We start from the raw sequence: 16,857 nt of genomic DNA, 5'->3' as shown, positions 1-16,857 counted from the left end.
ATGCATAAATCTAAAATCGCTGAAAGATTTGCCCCTGACGTGTACTTCATTAACACATGAATAGGACAATTAAGAAGGCACATGGGATACTGGATTTCATGACATTCATGGCGCCTTCAATTCCCACAATCCCATGCGTTCGAGAAACCTCTCTATGGGGTCCTGGCAGTGCGCATGCGTGCGGTGAGTGTGAGCGAAATGGCGCCGGCGGCTGAAGGAATAAGAACAGAAATCGCTGGAAACGCTGAGCAGGTCCGGCAGCGCCTGTCGAGAGAAATCGAGGAGGCGTTTCGGGTCCAGTGATCCTTCTTCAGAACAGGGTGAGACAGGGTAGGATTGGAAACCGCGGGAGGAGGGAGACTGGGGAGTTTATAAACTCCTAGGGGGAGGCCTGAGGCCGTGAATAAAACCTCCCCAGGCCCACTTCACCGGCGAAGGAGCTCTCGTGTTGCCCGGGCAACAGGGCGCCATTATTGTAAGGATAAGGCGCATTTTGACTTGGGGCGGGGAGCGCGGGCGGCCATCTTGGTGAGGGCACCATTAGCCGTCATTTCCGGGAGAGAAATGACAGTTGGTGTCATTCAACTAGAATTTCCTCATTTCACTCTGAGACCTGTCCCTGAGCTTGGTCTGTGTGGCCTTCAGACAGGAAAAGGGAGTGGGAGGGAGAGAGAGAGATCTAGAATGACACGAAGGCGGACTGTGAATTTGAGGTGAATGAATCTGATCATTTGTGGCGCTGGGTACTTCCAAGATCGCAGTGACCAGGAGAGCATTGATGTGTTGATGTTATTTTCAGTTTGTAGACTGGAGAAAAGAGAACGCCAGGAGTGGAGGAAAGACATGATGAAGATAGATTTGAAATTCAATACAGGAGGAGGGTTAACTTGAGCCAGCACTGGCCCATATCCCTTCAAACCCTTCCTATTCATATACCCATCCAGATGCCTTTTAAATGTTGGAATTACACTAGCCTCCTCCACATCCTCCAGCAGCTCATTCCATACACTTACCACTCTCGGCATGAAAAAGTTGCCCCTTAGGTCTCCTTTAAATCTTTTCCCTCTCATCCTAAACCTATGTTCTGTAGTTATCGACTCCCCCACGCCAGAGAGAAGACTTTGTCTATTTATTCGATCAGTGCACCTCATCATTTTATAAACCTTTATAAAGTCACCCCTTAGTGTTCGACTCTCCACGGAAAACCGCCGCACTGTTTAACTTCTCCCTATAACTCAAATCCCTCAACCCTGGCATCATCCTTGTAAATCTTTTCTGAACCCTTTCAAGTTTCATACATCCTTCTGATTGGAAGGAGACCAGAATTGCATGCAATATTCCAAAATTGACCCAACAAATGTCATGTACAGCCGCAAACAATACCTCCCAAATCCTGTACTCTTCTCTGACCGATAAAGGAAAGCAGACCAAACACCTTCTTTACGATCCTATCGATCTGCAACTCTACTTACAAGAAGCTATGAACCTGCACTCCAAGGTCACTATGTTCAGCAACACTCCGTAGGACCTTACCATTAAATAGTTCTGCTAAGATCAGCCCAAGATTTGCCAATTGCATGACCTCGGACCATAGTTTGGGGTGTGGGTTACCAGCACTGGGACTTGTAAACTTTTAATCCCATCAATTGCCCCAACACCATTTCCCCACAACTACTCATTTCCTTCAGTTCTCCTCTCAGTGGACCATGTGTTCCCCAACATTTTGGGGATGTTACCTGTGTCCTCCTTTGTGATGATAGAAGCAACATATGTGGTTAATTGGTCTGCCATCACTTTGTTCCACATGAGAACTTTGCCTGTTCTAGTTGTTATCGTTTTCTCTAATCTTTTTTTATCTTCACATACCCATTGTCCCCTGTTGATCAATCCTTTTGTTGAAACCTGAACTGCTCGCAGTCTTCAGATCTGGTACTTTATTTTTAGCCAATTTGTACGCCACTTCTTTGGATCTCGTCCTATCCATCATGTCCCTTGTTAGCCGTGGCTGTGCCACCTTCTGTGTTTTATTTTTTCAGACAGGAATGGACAACTGTTGCAGTTCCTCCAGGTGCTCTTTAAATGTTTGTCATTTCTTTCAATCGTGTTCCCTCATTTGTTGTGGCCTGTTTGTGCCTCTGCCATTGTAATTTCCTTGCTTTAGATATAATTCCCCAGTCTCAGAATCACCTCTGTTCCTCTCCATTTTAATGGAAAGTTCTCTCACTTGGTTCTTCACTCTTCTGCAACAGCTACAATGCCAATTATTCCCTTCTCACGAAGAAATTAATATTTTGGAATTAAATTGCCATTGTTCAGCAGAACCATAGCCACTTCTGGCCTCAGTCCTATCAGAAGGATGTTGTGAAACTTGAAAGGGTTCAGAAAGAATTTACAAGGATGTTGCCAGGGTTGGAGGGTTTGAGTGATAGGGAGAGGCCAAGCAGACTGGGGCTGTTTCCCTCTTGTGCGCTGGAGGCTGAAGTTGATAAAATCATGAGAGGCATGGATAGGGTAAACAGTCAAGGTCTTTTCCTTGAGATGGAATACTCCAGAATGTAAGGGTAATAGGTTAAGGGTGGGGTGGGGAAGGGAAGGTTTAAAAGGGACATAAGGGGCAACTTTTTCATTCAGAGGGCAGTGTGTGTAAGGAACAAGCTGCTACAGGAAGTGGTGGGGGCTGGTACAATCACAACATTTAAAAGGCATCTGGATGGGTATATGAATAGGAAGGGGTTATAGGAGTATAGGCCAAGTGCTGGCAAATAGGCCTAGATTGATTCTGGATATCTGGTCGGCATGTTCACTTTCTCTCTGGTGTCGGTGTCAATACCTTGATGTCTCGTTTTCTCCCCCTTCCTGGGGACGTTAACCATTTCATGTCTCATTGTTCGTCAAGAAGCTGCATTGCAGGTTCACCCAGAATTGACGGTTTTTGCTTCCCAAAATCAGATCTGCTCACTCTCAGCAGTATTCCAGTGTTGGGAAAGAAACTAACTTTCAGGTGGAGCTATCCAAAATTCAGAGAGATGTCAGTCTTGACATTTTTGCTTTTCTGCCCCTGTAAGATCCTGAATCAGCACCTTCAGGAGAATTAGAGTGGAGTGAGAACAGAAGGGGGAGTGAGAGTGAGAGTGGGATGATGCTTTCAATTTTGTGGAATAACAAAAGAAAAGAATGTTCTGCAGAAAGTAGAGTTGCTTGTTCTGAATTTCTACCCTGGACTGACAGTGATGACTTTTGTAATTTTTTTTACAGAGTATTTGAAGATCTGAAGACAGAAGTTTCAAAATCAACAGATGAAGGCCTTATGCTTGAAACATCGACTCTCCTGCTCTTTGGATGCTGCCTGACCTGCTGTGCTTTTCCTGCACCGCACTTTTCAACACTGAATGTCCAGTGTCTGCAGTCCTCACTTTGATGTCAATGCCTGACAGTCACTCAATCCATTGGGAACACAACAATTTTTGGCTGTGATTCTGTGAGAAGGAGCAAAGCTTTTTGGTTCCTGCTTCTATATGTTTTCAGAATCAGTGGGACTGGATGAGAGACCGTATGGTTGCAGTGCACTGAGTGTGGAGCCAGAAATAGTTGTATGACCTGGAAAGAGGAATTCAGACCGGGGAGGGGCTCTACACATGTTTGTGCGCAGCTGAAGTTTTGGCCATGGAGAAACCTGAGGGATCCTGCCCCGTAGAGAAACCATGCAAGTGTGGTGACTGTGGGAAAAGTTTCCATTTCCTGTGTGCCCTGGAGACTCATCGGCGCACTCACACCAGGGAGAGGCCGTTCCCCTGCACAGAGTGCGGTAAGGCCTTCAGCAATTCCTCTGACCTGCTGAAGCACCGACGAGTCCACACAGGGGAGAGACCCTTCAGCTGTCCCAAATGCGGGAAGGGCTTTACCCAGGCCTCCAGTCTGCTCACCCACCAGCAGGTCCACACCGGGGAAAGGCCGTTCCTTTGCACCAAGTGCGGGAAGGCCTTCAGCAATTCCTCAGCCCTGCTGAGGCATCAGCGGGTACACACTGGGGAGAGGCCCTTCAGCTGCCCTGAGTGTGGGAAGGAATTTAGCAATTCCTCCGCCCGGCTGAGGCACCAGCGGGTCCACACGGGGGAGAGGCCCTTCAGCTGCCCCGAGTGCGGGAAAGCCTTCAGCAATTCGTCCGACAGACTGAAGCACCAGCGGGTCCACACTGGGGAGAGACCCTTCAGCTGCCCCGAGTGTGGGAAGGGCTTTACCCACTCCTCCACCTTGCTGACCCACCGGCGGGTCCACACCAGGGAGAGGCCCTTCACCTGCCCCGAGTGCGGGAAAGCCTTCAGCAATTCGTCCGACAGACTGAAGCACCAGCGGGTCCACACAGGGGAGAGACCCTTCAGCTGCCCTGAGTGTGGGAAGGGTTTTGCACAGGCCTCCACCCTGCTGGCCCACCAGCGGGTCCACACTGGGGAGTGGCCATTCACCTGCTCTCAGTGTGGGAAGGGATTCACCCGCTCTTCCCACCTGCAGAGGCACCAGCGAGTTCACATGCCATGGCAGGGGGATTGAAGGAGCAATGGCAGAGTCCCATTATTGACTGGACCCCTGGGTTTGAATCCCATCGTGGCAGATTGTGGAATTGGATTTCGGTCAGAAGTCTGGTGTTCGGAATCTAACGATGAAACCATTTTTGGTGGTGGGGGCAGGGGAACCCCCATCTGATTCACTCATGTCCTTTTTTAGGAAAGGAAACTGCCGTGTGGGAAAGGGTTCATTCAGTCGTCCCATCCTTTACCCGGGCTGGCCTACATGTGACTCCAGACCCACAGCAGTGTGGCTGACTCCCCCACCTGCAGAAATGAACAGGGAGAAACTTACTTGGATACAGGGTCTGGGTTGAAATTGCTGAGTGAGGCAATACTTCCTACGGCTTAAGGCTGTACCAAGGATCCAATTCCAAAGGGATAACTTGGTGCTGACTAATAGTAAAGAAAGTTGGGGGTGGGGGGACTGTGTACTCTTTGACCTTGAGCTGTTTTTTTTTAAAAAAGCTACTTTTTCTATGCCTTTTTGCTGGGGGGATCTGCAGCTGTAATAAAGTTGGGTCTTGATAAAGGTTATCTGAACTTACCGCTGGGCTCAGACTTTCATTGAAAGCTTTGAGCTCCAAGAGGTTTTTGTGTTAAAGCCGCTCATTTCTTTCAGCTTCCTGCACTAAGTTTCCAATGTCATGTATCAGATGGAGCAGTGAATGAGTAGCTAGTATCGTTAGAAATTGTAAATTTGTCATGAGTGCAGGTCCTGCATCATTCCCTCAGCATTGTAAAGTTTCCTGGCAGCACCGGGAGGTGGGGGCTGCCTTCACTCGAAATGATATGGAGGAGCCAGAGATGGACTGGGTTGGATCAAGTTCAAAAATCACACATCAGGTTATCGTGGTTTATTTGGAACCACTAGCTTTCGGAGCGCTGCTCCTTCATCAGGAAGCTGTGGAGCAGGATCATAAGACAGAATTTATAGCAAAAGATCACAGTATAGCGCAACTGATCAGATATATTGAACAAACCTCGATTGTTGTGAAGTCTTTTGTCTTTTAGAAGAGGTTGCAAGTTTTAGTTCATTAATGTGTAAATCCCAGAAAGTCTTTGAAGTCAGATTCTTGAGATGACTTAAGGTTTTATATAAATCGGTTTCATCTCAGTTCAGACAACAATGAAATGTGTGAGGTTTGAGTTTGTCTGTGTCCCAATCTTGAATCAGACTGGTTCTATTTCCAAAGTAGGAATTTACAAATATTACATTGATCAACTGCCTGCAGGTTGTGTGCTTTTTGATCAAAATTGAATGTATCTGCAAATGCAAATTCACCCCATAGACCTGTGTGTGCATGCATGAGAGAGTGTGTGTGCATGAGAGCGCGTGTGTCTGTTTGCGTAGGTGCTAATGTCTCCTCTGAAACGGTGAGGTGCTTCCATTGTCCTGTCCTGGGAGCAATGCTCTTGCTGGTGCCTCTCTGTCTGACCTGTCCTTTGTGTGGCTTTGATACTGCTGGGTTGTGAAACTGCCCTCAGGGCTTTGGGATAGCTGTGGTAGTCTGTCATTGTTAGTGGGTACTTGAGGTGTACAGGTATTCCCTTGTCTGCAAGTGCTGTCTAGTTTCACTTGTCAGCCTGCTTGGTCCCTGCTAAGGCATTCTGGGTGTTTTGGTACAGTTTGCCCAATTTTGCTTTTGTGGGCCTATTGTGGGTTGCCAGGGTGGCAGATCTTTTCCCACATACAATTACCAGGAATACTTGGAATCCTGAGAAGGATTTAAGTGAATCCTCGAGAGATGTTGTATCCCTTGGACTATTCCCAGCAAGTGAATGAACTATCAAGACTCTTTTAAAGATTCATGGGAACTCTTGCAGGGATGTAAAGAAAACTAGATTTCCAATTTAAGGCCATACATCCCATTCTGCTAAGTTACACCAGTTAATTGGTAATTTTTATTTGTTTAAAAATGTGAAATCTTAATGAAGAGTTCTTCCAGTTAATCACTGGGTATTCAAATTTCTCTTCAGAATTAAAGATCATAACAAAACTGGGTGTCTTTGTGGGATGTTGAATCTGTAGTATGTGCTTGGTAAAATTTGGATGAACAATATTTCAAAGTGAATTTTATCGTGTTAAGTACTAAGACTTTCTGGAGAGGAAAGATTTGCCCTTGTGTGTTTTGCAACACTTAATCAAGGTCAGTTCAATAGAATACGCAGACAAGTTGATGCTAGAGTTGAGAGCGATGGCAAAATATCAGAAATAATGCAGGCAGTGGCATGGCAATTTAGGGTTAGAAAGTTAGCTTAAAAACATTATAAAAAAAGGTGGAAAGTTTTGTCAGCTTTTCTTAAAAATAGTTAACAAAATAAGTGTTGGTTCTGCAGAAAATGAGTCAGGGGATTTAGTAACGGAGAATAAAGAGATGGCAGATGAATTGAAAAGAGTTTGAATCTGACTTCACTTGAGAGGATACAAGTAACACCCTAGACCTAGCTGTAAATCAGGAATTGAAAGGGAGGGAGGAACTGAAGAAAATTACAATCACCAGGGAACGAGGACTGAGTAAACTGTTGGAACTACAAGCTGATAAGTCCCGGGTATTTGAAGGAATTCATCCTAGACTCTTAAAGAGAAATTAGGGCGTGGAAGTAAGGCCATTCGGCCTATCGAGTCCACTCCGCCATTCAATCATGACTAATAGGCATTTCAACTCCACTTCCCCGCATTTCTCCCCGTAATAGTTAATGTATTGGTTTTAATTTTCCAAACCTCATTAGTTTCAGGGGTGGTTTTTTTTAGATTGGACAAATCCTTTCTTCAAAAAGGGAGACCATTTAACTTAACATATGTAATGGGGAAAATGTTCAAAGCTATTATCAAAGATATTATGACAGAGCACTTGTATAAGTTCAAGGTAATCAGGCAGCGTGAATGTGTTTTTGTCAATGGGAAATAATGTGCCCCAGGGAATGGGGCACATTTCCCCAAATTCTCCGCAGTTCTGGTGTCCTTTTGGTTCTGTGTTTCCGATGAACAATTGAAACTGTGATCACACTCAGGAAACGTGTACAGTCACTCCCTCCTGCGAATAGTGTAATGTTTCTTCAGTCTGTGTAACTGGTTAAAGCGCTGCCCAAAGTCAGCTCACGGGGAGACTCTCTCAACAAGGGGAGAAGACATACAAAAGTTGAGCAGCGAGATAAAATGTCGAACCACGGGGAAAAAATATTGTGGCTCTACCCCTTTTTTTCCTATTGGCAGTTGGACACTTAAAATCAGTTAGTAACACCAGCATCCCGATAGAGCATACAGCGCATGTTTGACGGTGTCAGCAATGTCGTGCGCATGCTCGCCGGGTGTCAGCAAAATACTGGGCATGCTCATCGCAGTCCGCACAAAAAGGCGCGCGATCTTCTTTTGATTGACCAATAGGGAGTACTGGAGGACCGGAAGGAGACTAGTCCTCCTGCTAATCAGAGACACCGCATTGTCTGAATGCGGAAGTTGGACCATGAGTTTCTGAAGATTCTGCTGCTCCTGTTTCTCTGAATGAAGATTGAGCTTCACCCCAGACTGCAATCTCCTTCCTCTGTCCAATATCTGTGAGTACCGCACTCTCTTTTCTCACCACCTTTTCCATTTTTTTTCATTCTGGGATTCAGTTGTTGAATTGCAGCAACTGAAAGGAAAGGGAGTGAATCGGGGTGGGGACAGACTCTGGAAACGTTGCTCCACGTCTGTGTCGCAATTGGCAAAATAGACAGGCAGGAGGCTGGAAGAACAGAAGAAGCCAGGTAGCATCAGGAGGTGGAGAAGTCGACGTTTCAGGTGTAACCCTTCTTCAGGATTGGGGATGGGTGCAGATAAAGGGTGGCCTGGGGGCAGGGTGGTGAAGTGGGGACAGGTGAAAGGTCTGACCTGGTTGGTGAATGGGAGAAATAAATCTGGTTAGTGACAAGGAGGAGTGGAAATGAGGGGGAGGGGCTGAGAAGAGAGTCGTGGTGGTGGGGAGGAAGAGATGGGAAGTGAGGTTATTTGAGACTGGAGAACTTAATGTTGAGTCCGCTGGTCTATAGGCTGCCCAGGCGGAAGTGGAGACGCAGGTAGATAGGATCGTGAAGAATGTGTTTGCTATGCTTTCCTTCATTGGTCAGAGCATTGTGTACAGGCATTGGGAGATCATGTTGTGGCTGTAACTTGGTAAGGCAACTTTTGGAATAGTGCGTCCAGTTCTGGTCTCCCTGCTTTCGGAAAGAACTTGTGAGACTTTGAGAGGGGTCGGAAAAGATTTGCGAGGATGTTGCTAGACTTGGAGGGTTTGAACTACAGGGAAAGGCTGAGTAGATCCAGGATATTTTCCCTGGAGCATCGGAGGCTGAGGGGCAGCCTTATAGAGGTTTATAACTGGCATGGATAGGGTGAATATCCAAGGTCTTATCCCCAAGGTAGGAGAGTCCAAAACTATAGGGCATATGTTTGAGGTGAGAGGGGAATGATTTAAAAGGGCCCTGAGGGGCAACTTTTTCACGCAGAGGGTTGTAAATGTATGGAATGAGCTGCCAGAGGAAGTGGTGAGGCTGGTACAATTATATTTAAAATGTATCTGGTTGGGTACATGAATAGGAATGGTTTAGAACCATAAGAGCCACATGCTGGCAAATGGGACTAGATTAATTTCGGATATCTGTTTGGCACAGACGAGTTTGACCAAAGGGTCTGTTTCCGTGCTGTATGACTAATTGTCTTCGGTGAAAGCAGAAGTGTGGTTGTGAAGACTGGAGGCTGGGAGCAGAAGAAGTTACAATGAAATATTTGATTTATGAGAGAGCAACTGAGTGAGTGTGGACATTTGGGATTTTGGTGGAAAGTGGGAATTCATTGCACTGTGGGGATCAAGCCCTCACTATCCAGTCATTTCAGCTGGTGGATGAGACTTGGCAGTTCATGCAGGCAGTCAATCCAGATAATATTTTATAAATTCCTGCTTTGGAAATAGAAACAGTCTGAGTCAAGACTGAGATACAGGCAAACTCTGACCTCATACCTTTAAATCATTGTCTGAGCTGAGATGCCACCTTTTGTTGTAAAGCCTTATGTTATCTTGAGAGGGTGCCTCACAGGAAGTTCTGGGATTTACATATTAATGATACCTGCAATCCATTCTAAAAGATGAAAGACTGAACAATCCCGATTTGTTCAATATATCATTTCAGTGGCAGGCCACAAATGTCTTTCCATAAATTCTGTGCCTTATGGTCTTATTCTCCACAACCACCTGATGAAGGAGCAGTGCTCCGAACGATTGTTCTTCCAAATAAACCTGTTGGACTATAACCCGCGTTTGTGTGATTTTTAACTGTGCCCAGGTTAGGGTGGATTGATCACGCTAAATTATGCATAGTGCCCAGGGATGTGCAGGTGAGGGTGGATTGGTCGTGTTATAGTACCCCTCGTGCCCAAGTAGCTGCAGGTTTGTGTGGGTTAGGCATGCTAACTTACACATAGTGTCCAGGGATGTGCAAGGTAGGGTGGATTGGCCAAGGGATATGGGCCAAGTGCTGGCAAATTGGACTAAATTGATTTCCAATATCTGGTCAGCATAGACACATTGGACCAAAAGGTCTGTTACTGTGCGGTATATCCTAATGACTCTGGCTTTCTACTAACGTTTGCCACGTCTCTTCTGTTCAGTTTCTCTCTGGTGTCTGTGTTAATACCTTGATGTGTCTGGTTACTCCTCAAGATGCATTCCCGATTCATCCTGAATTGACACATTTTGTTTTGCTTCCCAAAATCAGACCTGCTCACACTCAGCAGTATCCCAATGTTGTGAAAGATGTTAACTTTCAGATGGAGTTATCCAATATATAAGTCTTGACGTTTTTGCTGTTCTGATCTTGAATCAGCACCTTCAGGAGAATTACTTAGAGCGGAGTGAGAACGGGGAGGGGGAGGGGAGAGAGAGAGAGAGAGAGAAAGAAAGAGAGAAGGATGTTGCTTTCAATTTTGTGGAATAACAAAAGAAAAAAATGCTCCACAGAAAGTAGAATAGCTTGTTCTGAATTTCTACCCTGCACTGACAGTGATGACTTTTGTAATTTCTTTTTCCAGAGTATTTGAAGATCCGAAGGCAGAAGTTTCAAAATGAACAGATGAAGGCCTTATGCCCGAAACGTTGACTCTCCTGCTCCTTGGATGCTGCCTGACCTGCTGTGCTTTTCCAGCGCCGCACTTTTCAACACTGACTCTCCCGCGTCTGCGGTCCTCACTTTCACGTCAATATCTGACAGTCACTCAATCGATTGGGACAGCCACGATTTTTGATTACAATTCTGTGAGAAGGAGCAAAGCTTTTTGGTTCCTATTTCAGTACATTTTCATCATCAGTGGGACTGGATGAGAGACCCTACTGTTGCTGCGCACTGAGTGTGGAGCTTGAAACTGTTATACGGCGTGGAAAGAGGAATTCCCACCGGGGAGGGGCAGGACACTCATTTGCTTGTGGCTGAAGTATCGGACATGGAGAAACCGTGGAAGGGTGGTAACTGTGGGAAAGGCTTCCGTACTCTGTCTGACCTGGAGATTCATCGGCGCATCCACACTGGGGAGAGGCCATTCTCCTGTCCCAAGTGCGGGAAGGGCTTTACCCAGGTCTCTGCCCTGCTTAGGCACCAGCGGATCCACACGGGGGAGAAGCCTTTCACTGCCCTGAGTGTGGGAAGGCCTTCAGCGATTCATCCTCCCTCCTGACCCACCGGCGTGTCCATACGGGAGAGAGGTCCTTCAGCTGCCCCGAGTGCGGGAAGGCCTTCAGCGATTCCTCCACCCTGCTGAGGCACCAGCGGGTCCACACGGGGGAGAAGCCCTTCACCTGCCCCGAGTGTGGGAAGGCCTTCAGCTATTCCTCCTCCCTGCTGACCCACCAGCGAGTCCATAAGGGGGAGAGGCCCTTCAGCTGTCCCGAGTGTGGGAAGGCTTTCACCCGCTCCTCCCACCTCCGGTGCCACCAGCAATTTCACGTGCCATCGCAGGGGGACTGACAAAGCGACTGCCGAGTGCCGTGATCGACTGGACTCTCAACCCAGTTCTCGAATCTGTTGGGTTTGAATACCACCGCGGCAGATGGTGGAATTGGAATACGGTCAGAATCTAAAGATGAAACCATTTTCTGTGGGGGGGGAGGGAGGAGAGAGGGGGGGGAGGGAGGAGAGAGGGGGGGAGGGAGGAGAGAGAAAACCCCAATCTGATTCACTCACGCCCGTTTTAGGGAAGGAAACTGCCGTTGTGGGAAAGGATTCACTCAGTAGTCCCAGCTGCAACCTTTACCCAGTCTGGCCTACACGTGACTCCAGACTCACAGCAGTCTGTTTCACTTCCCACTCCCCCCGTTCCCGGCCCCACACGTTCAGGCTGTACCAAGGATCCAATTGCAAAGGGACAACTCTTTGCTGACCGATAGTAAAGAAAGTGAGGTGAGGTGGGGGGAGGGGGAGTGTGTGCACTTTGACCTTGAGCTGTTTAAAAAGCAGCTACTTTCTCTACATCTTTTTGCTGGGGGGGATCTGAAGCTGTAACAAAGTTGGGTCACAATAAAGATTACCTGAACTTACTGCTGGGCTCAGACTCTCATTGAAAGCTTTGAGCTCCAGATGGTTTTTTGTTTTAAAGCTGCTCATTTCTTCCAGCCTCCTGCACTAAGTTTCTAATGTCGTGTATCAGATGGAGCAGTGAATGAGTAGCTAGTATTGTTAGAAATTGTAAATTTTTAAGGAGTGCAGGTACTGCATCGTTTCATCAACATTGTAAAGGTTACTGGCAGCACTGGGAGGTGTGGGCTGTGTTCACTCGAAACTCTTATCTTTAAAATTGAGAATAGCTAAAATGATGTATTCAGAAACATCATTGAAGTCTAAACGCATTTCAATTTTTTAAAATGAGCTGCTGAAATCTTTCTGAAAATTGCACTGGAATATTTGCAGTTAGGCCACAGCTCAGGACAGGCTGTACCGCCGCTCCCTCACCACCAGATGCCTGGAGGAAGAATGCCTCATCTTCCGCCTTGGAACACTTCAACTCCAGGGCATCAATGTGGACTTCAACAGTTTCCTCATTTCCTCTTCCCCCACCTCACCCTAGTTCTAAACTTCCAGCTCAGTAACTGTCCCCATGACTTGTCCGGACTTGTCCTACCTGCCTATCTCCTTTTCCACCTATCCACTCCACCCTCTCCTCCTTGACCTATCACCTTCATCCCCTCCCCCACTCACCCATTGTACTCTATGCTACTTTCTCCCCACCCTCACCCTCCTCTAGCTTATCTCTCCACGTTTCAGGCTCACTGCCTTTATTCCTCATGAAGGGCTTTTACCCGAAACGTCGATTTCGAAGCTACTTGGATGCTGCCTGAACTGCTGTGCTCTTCCAGCACCACTAATCCAGAAGATGTAAGGGGTGAATTACTTTTTCCTCATTTTGGAAATTGGTTTCAACTATGTAGACATAGTCATAGAGTTGTAGAGCTGGAAACAAACCCTTCAGTCCATATCTTAAATGAATCTAGTGACCCATTTGCCAGCATTTGGCCTATGTTCATCTGTAACCTTCCTATTCATATCCCAATCCAGATGCCTTTTAAATGTTGTAATTGTACCAGCCTCTACCACTTCTGCTGGCAGTTCATTCCATACACGCACCACCCTCTGCGTGAAAATGTTGCCCGCCAGGTCCCTTTCCCCACTCACCTTCAACCTATGCCCCTTTCGTACTGGACTCCCCTACCTGGGGAAAGACCTTGGGTATTCACCCTATCCATGCCCCTTACAAATGTCTATAATTTTAAGGAGGAGAAAATGAGGACTGCAAATGCCAGACATCATTTTCCACCCCCCCCGCCAACTTTATCCCAGTCCCATGCCTTCAACTCAGCACCATCCTCTTGACCTTTTCCATCAACTTTTCAATCTATCAGCTCCACGCACTTCTATGGTTTTCCAGCATCCCCACACTCAGCATAATTTTAAGGTAATTGGAGGAAGGTTTTGGGGGGAGATGTCAGAGTAGGTTCTCTACTCAGATAGTGGTGGCTGTGTGAAATACACTGTCAACAGTGGTTGTAGAGTCAGATACATTAGGGACATGTAATGGACTCTTGGATAGATACATGAAAGTTAGTACAATAAATGGTATGTAGGTCAGTCTGATCTTAGAGTAGGATAAAGGGCCGGTACTGCATCGAGTGCCAAAGGGCCTGTACTGTGCTATATACCTAAGTAGAGTCAAAAGTTTTGTTTTAGCAGCAGTACAGTCAGATCCGAGCAAACAAGGACACGCAGGTCATACCGCACTTAGACAGAGTGAGGCATAGAGAGTTACAGCTGCACAGGCGGTGCGCAGAAGCAACATTAGATTTCATATTGGAGAGCTCCATTCAGCAGTCTAATAATAGCAGGGAAGAAGCTATTCTTGAACCTGCTGGTACATGTGTTCAAGCTTCTGTATCTTCTGCCTGGCAGAAGATGGTGCAGGAGATCATTCCTGGGGTGGGAGGGGTCTTTGAGGTTGGTAGCCTTTCCATGACAACGAGAAGTGTAGATGGATTTCATGGGTGGGAGGTTGGCTTCTGTGATGGACTGTGCTGTGCACACAACCTTCTGTAGTTTCTTCCGGTCCTGGGCAGAGCAGTTGCCGTAGCAGGGCGTGATGCACCCAGATTCAATGCTTTCTGTGGTGCATCTGTAAATGTTGGTGAGTGTCATTGTGGACATGCTGAATTTCTTGAGCATCTTGAGGAAGAAAAGGTGTTGTTGTGCCTTCTTGACCATTGCATGGGTAGGTTTAGATATTTCGCCACTCCTTTCTCATTCTTACTAACTCCTTTACTTGACGCAGTCACAGTCAGTTTCATACCTTGTGCTAATCTGCACAGAAACAGACACTTCATCTTAAACTTATACCTTCTAGTTTTGGACTCCTCCATCTTGGGGGAAAAGACCTTGGCTATTCGCCCTATCCATGATTTAATAAACCTCTCGGGTCACTCCTCAGCCACCTCCACTCCAGGGAGAACAGCCTCAGCTGAGTCAACTTCTCCCTATAGCTCAAATCTGGCAGCATCCTTGTAAATCTTTTCTGAACCCTTTCAAGTTTCACAACATCCTACCAAGAGGAAGGATGCCGGAATTGTACACTTATTCCAAAAGTGGCCTAAACATTCTCCTGTACAGCCACAACATGACCTCTCAAATCCTATACTCAATACTCTGACTAATAAAGGAAAGTATACCAAACATCATCTTCACTATCCTATCTACCTGCAACTCCACTTTCAAGAAACTGTGAACCTGGTCTCCAAGGTCTCTTTGTTCAACAACACTCCCTAGAACCTTACCATTAAGTGTAGATGTGCTGCTCTGATTTGTTTTTCCAAAATGCAGCACCTCGCATTCATCTAAATTAAACTTCATCTGCCACTCCTCAGCCCACTGGCACATCTGATCAAGATCCCATTGTAATCTGAGGTAACTTTCCTCGTTGTTCACTACACCTCTAATTTTGGTGTCATCAGTAAACCTACTAACTATACATCCTATGTTCACATCCAAGTCATTTGCATAAAAAATATAGAAAGGAGTGGACCGAGCATCGATCCTTGTGACACTCACTGGTCATAAGCCTCCAGAATGAAAAACAACTCGCCACCACCACCTTCTACCTTTTGAGCCAGTTCTGTATCCAAATGGCTAGTTCTCTCTGTATTCCATAAGATCTAACCTTGCTAACCAGTCTCCCTTGGGGAACCTTGTCGAATGCCTTACTGAAGTCCATATAGATCAAGTCCATTGATCTGCCCTCATCACTCTTCTTTGTTACTTCTTCAAGCACTCAATCAAGTTTGTGAGACATGATTTCCCACGCACAAAGCCATGGCGACTATCCCTAATCAGTTCTTGCCTTTCCAAATATGTGTAAATCCTGCCTCTCAGGTTTCACTCCAACAACCTGTCCACCACCGATGACAGGTTCCCTGGCTTTTCCCTATCACCTTCTTAAATAGTGGTACCATGTTAACCAACCTCCAGTTTTCTGGCACCTCTCCTGTGACTATCAATGATGCAAATATCTCAGCAAGGGGCCCAACAATCACTTCCCATAGTCTCCCACAGAGTTCTCAGGTACACCTGATCAGGTTCTGGAGATTTATCCACCTTTGTGTTTCAGGACATCCAGCATCACCTCCTCTGTAATATGGACATTTTTAAAGATGTTATGATCTATTTCCCTACATTCTATATTTTTCATGTCCTTCTCCAGAGTAAACATTGATGCAAAATACTTGTTTAGTATCTCCTCCATCTCCTGTAGTTCCACACATTGGCTGCCTTACTCATCTTTGATGTGCCCTATTCTCTCCGTGGTGACCCTTTTGTCCTTAATGTATTTGTAAAAACTCTTTGGATTCTCCTTAACCCTATTTGCCAAAGTTATCTCGTGTCTAGTTTTTGCCCTCCTGATTTCCCTTTTAAGTATACTCCTATTACCTTGATACTCTTCTAAGGATTCACTCAATCTATCCTGTCTATACCTGACATATGCTTCCTTCTTTTTCTTTACCAAACACTCAATTTCTCCAGTCATCCAACATTCCCTACACCTTTCACCCTAACAGGAATATACTGTCTCTGGACTCTCATTATCTCATTTCTGAGGCTTCCCATTTTACAGCCGTCTCTTTACTTGCAAACATCTGCCCCCAAGCAGCTTTTAAAAGTTCTTGCCTATTACTGTCAAAGTGAGACATTCTCCAATTTAGAGTTTCAATTTTTAGATCTGGTCTATCCTTTTCCATCACTATTTTAAAATTAATAGAATTATGGTTGCTGGCCCCAAAGTGCACCCCCACTGACACCTCAGTCAGCTGTCCTGCCTTATTTCCCAAGAGTAGGTCAAGTTTTGCACCTTCTCCATCGGTATATCCACATACTAAATCAGAAATCTTTCTTGAACAAGCTCAACAAATTCCTCTCCATCTAAACCCTTAAACCTATGGCAGTCCTGGTCTATGGTTGGAAAGTTAAATCCCCTACCATAACCATATCAGGGGAAATGAGTTTAAAGCTGGGCACAATCCTCCAGGTGCAGTTTCAGCAATGCTATGTTTGGTTGCAGCAACACTTTCCTCCCATTATGTTCTATTCCTTTAGCGATAAAAGCGAATGCTGTATTCACTTTTTTTATTATCTAGTTTTCTGTGACTCATTAATGAGGATACCCAGATCTCTCTGCACCAGATCATCCCAAACCTTCTATTAGATAATAGATTGCTTTGCTGTTTTTGTTTTG

General features: G+C 45.9%; 1 protein-coding gene across 3 annotated transcripts; it reads left to right on the top strand.

The window, feature by feature from the left end:
* Positions 1-206: 206 nt before the first annotated feature.
* Positions 207-5,049, top strand: LOC140461141 (uncharacterized). Of its 3 annotated transcripts, none has more exons than XM_072555894.1 (2): positions 207-252; positions 3,256-5,049. In XM_072555894.1, exon 2 carries the CDS (start codon positions 3,664-3,666, stop codon positions 4,546-4,548), a length of 885 nt encoding a protein of 294 aa, XP_072411995.1. In that variant the 5' UTR covers positions 207-252; positions 3,256-3,663; the 3' UTR covers positions 4,549-5,049. The 3 variants fall into 3 exon arrangements, with proteins under 3 accessions (XP_072411995.1, XP_072411994.1, XP_072411993.1); XM_072555893.1 differs by having other exon boundaries at positions 227-294; XM_072555892.1 differs by having other exon boundaries at positions 234-320.
* Positions 5,050-16,857: the final 11,808 nt, after the last annotated feature.

Source organism: Chiloscyllium punctatum, chromosome 36 (assembly GCF_047496795.1).
Source record: "Chiloscyllium punctatum isolate Juve2018m chromosome 36, sChiPun1.3, whole genome shotgun sequence".
Lineage (NCBI taxonomy): Eukaryota > Metazoa > Chordata > Chondrichthyes > Orectolobiformes > Hemiscylliidae > Chiloscyllium > Chiloscyllium punctatum.
This window is presented reverse-complemented; position numbering and strand designations above follow the sequence as displayed.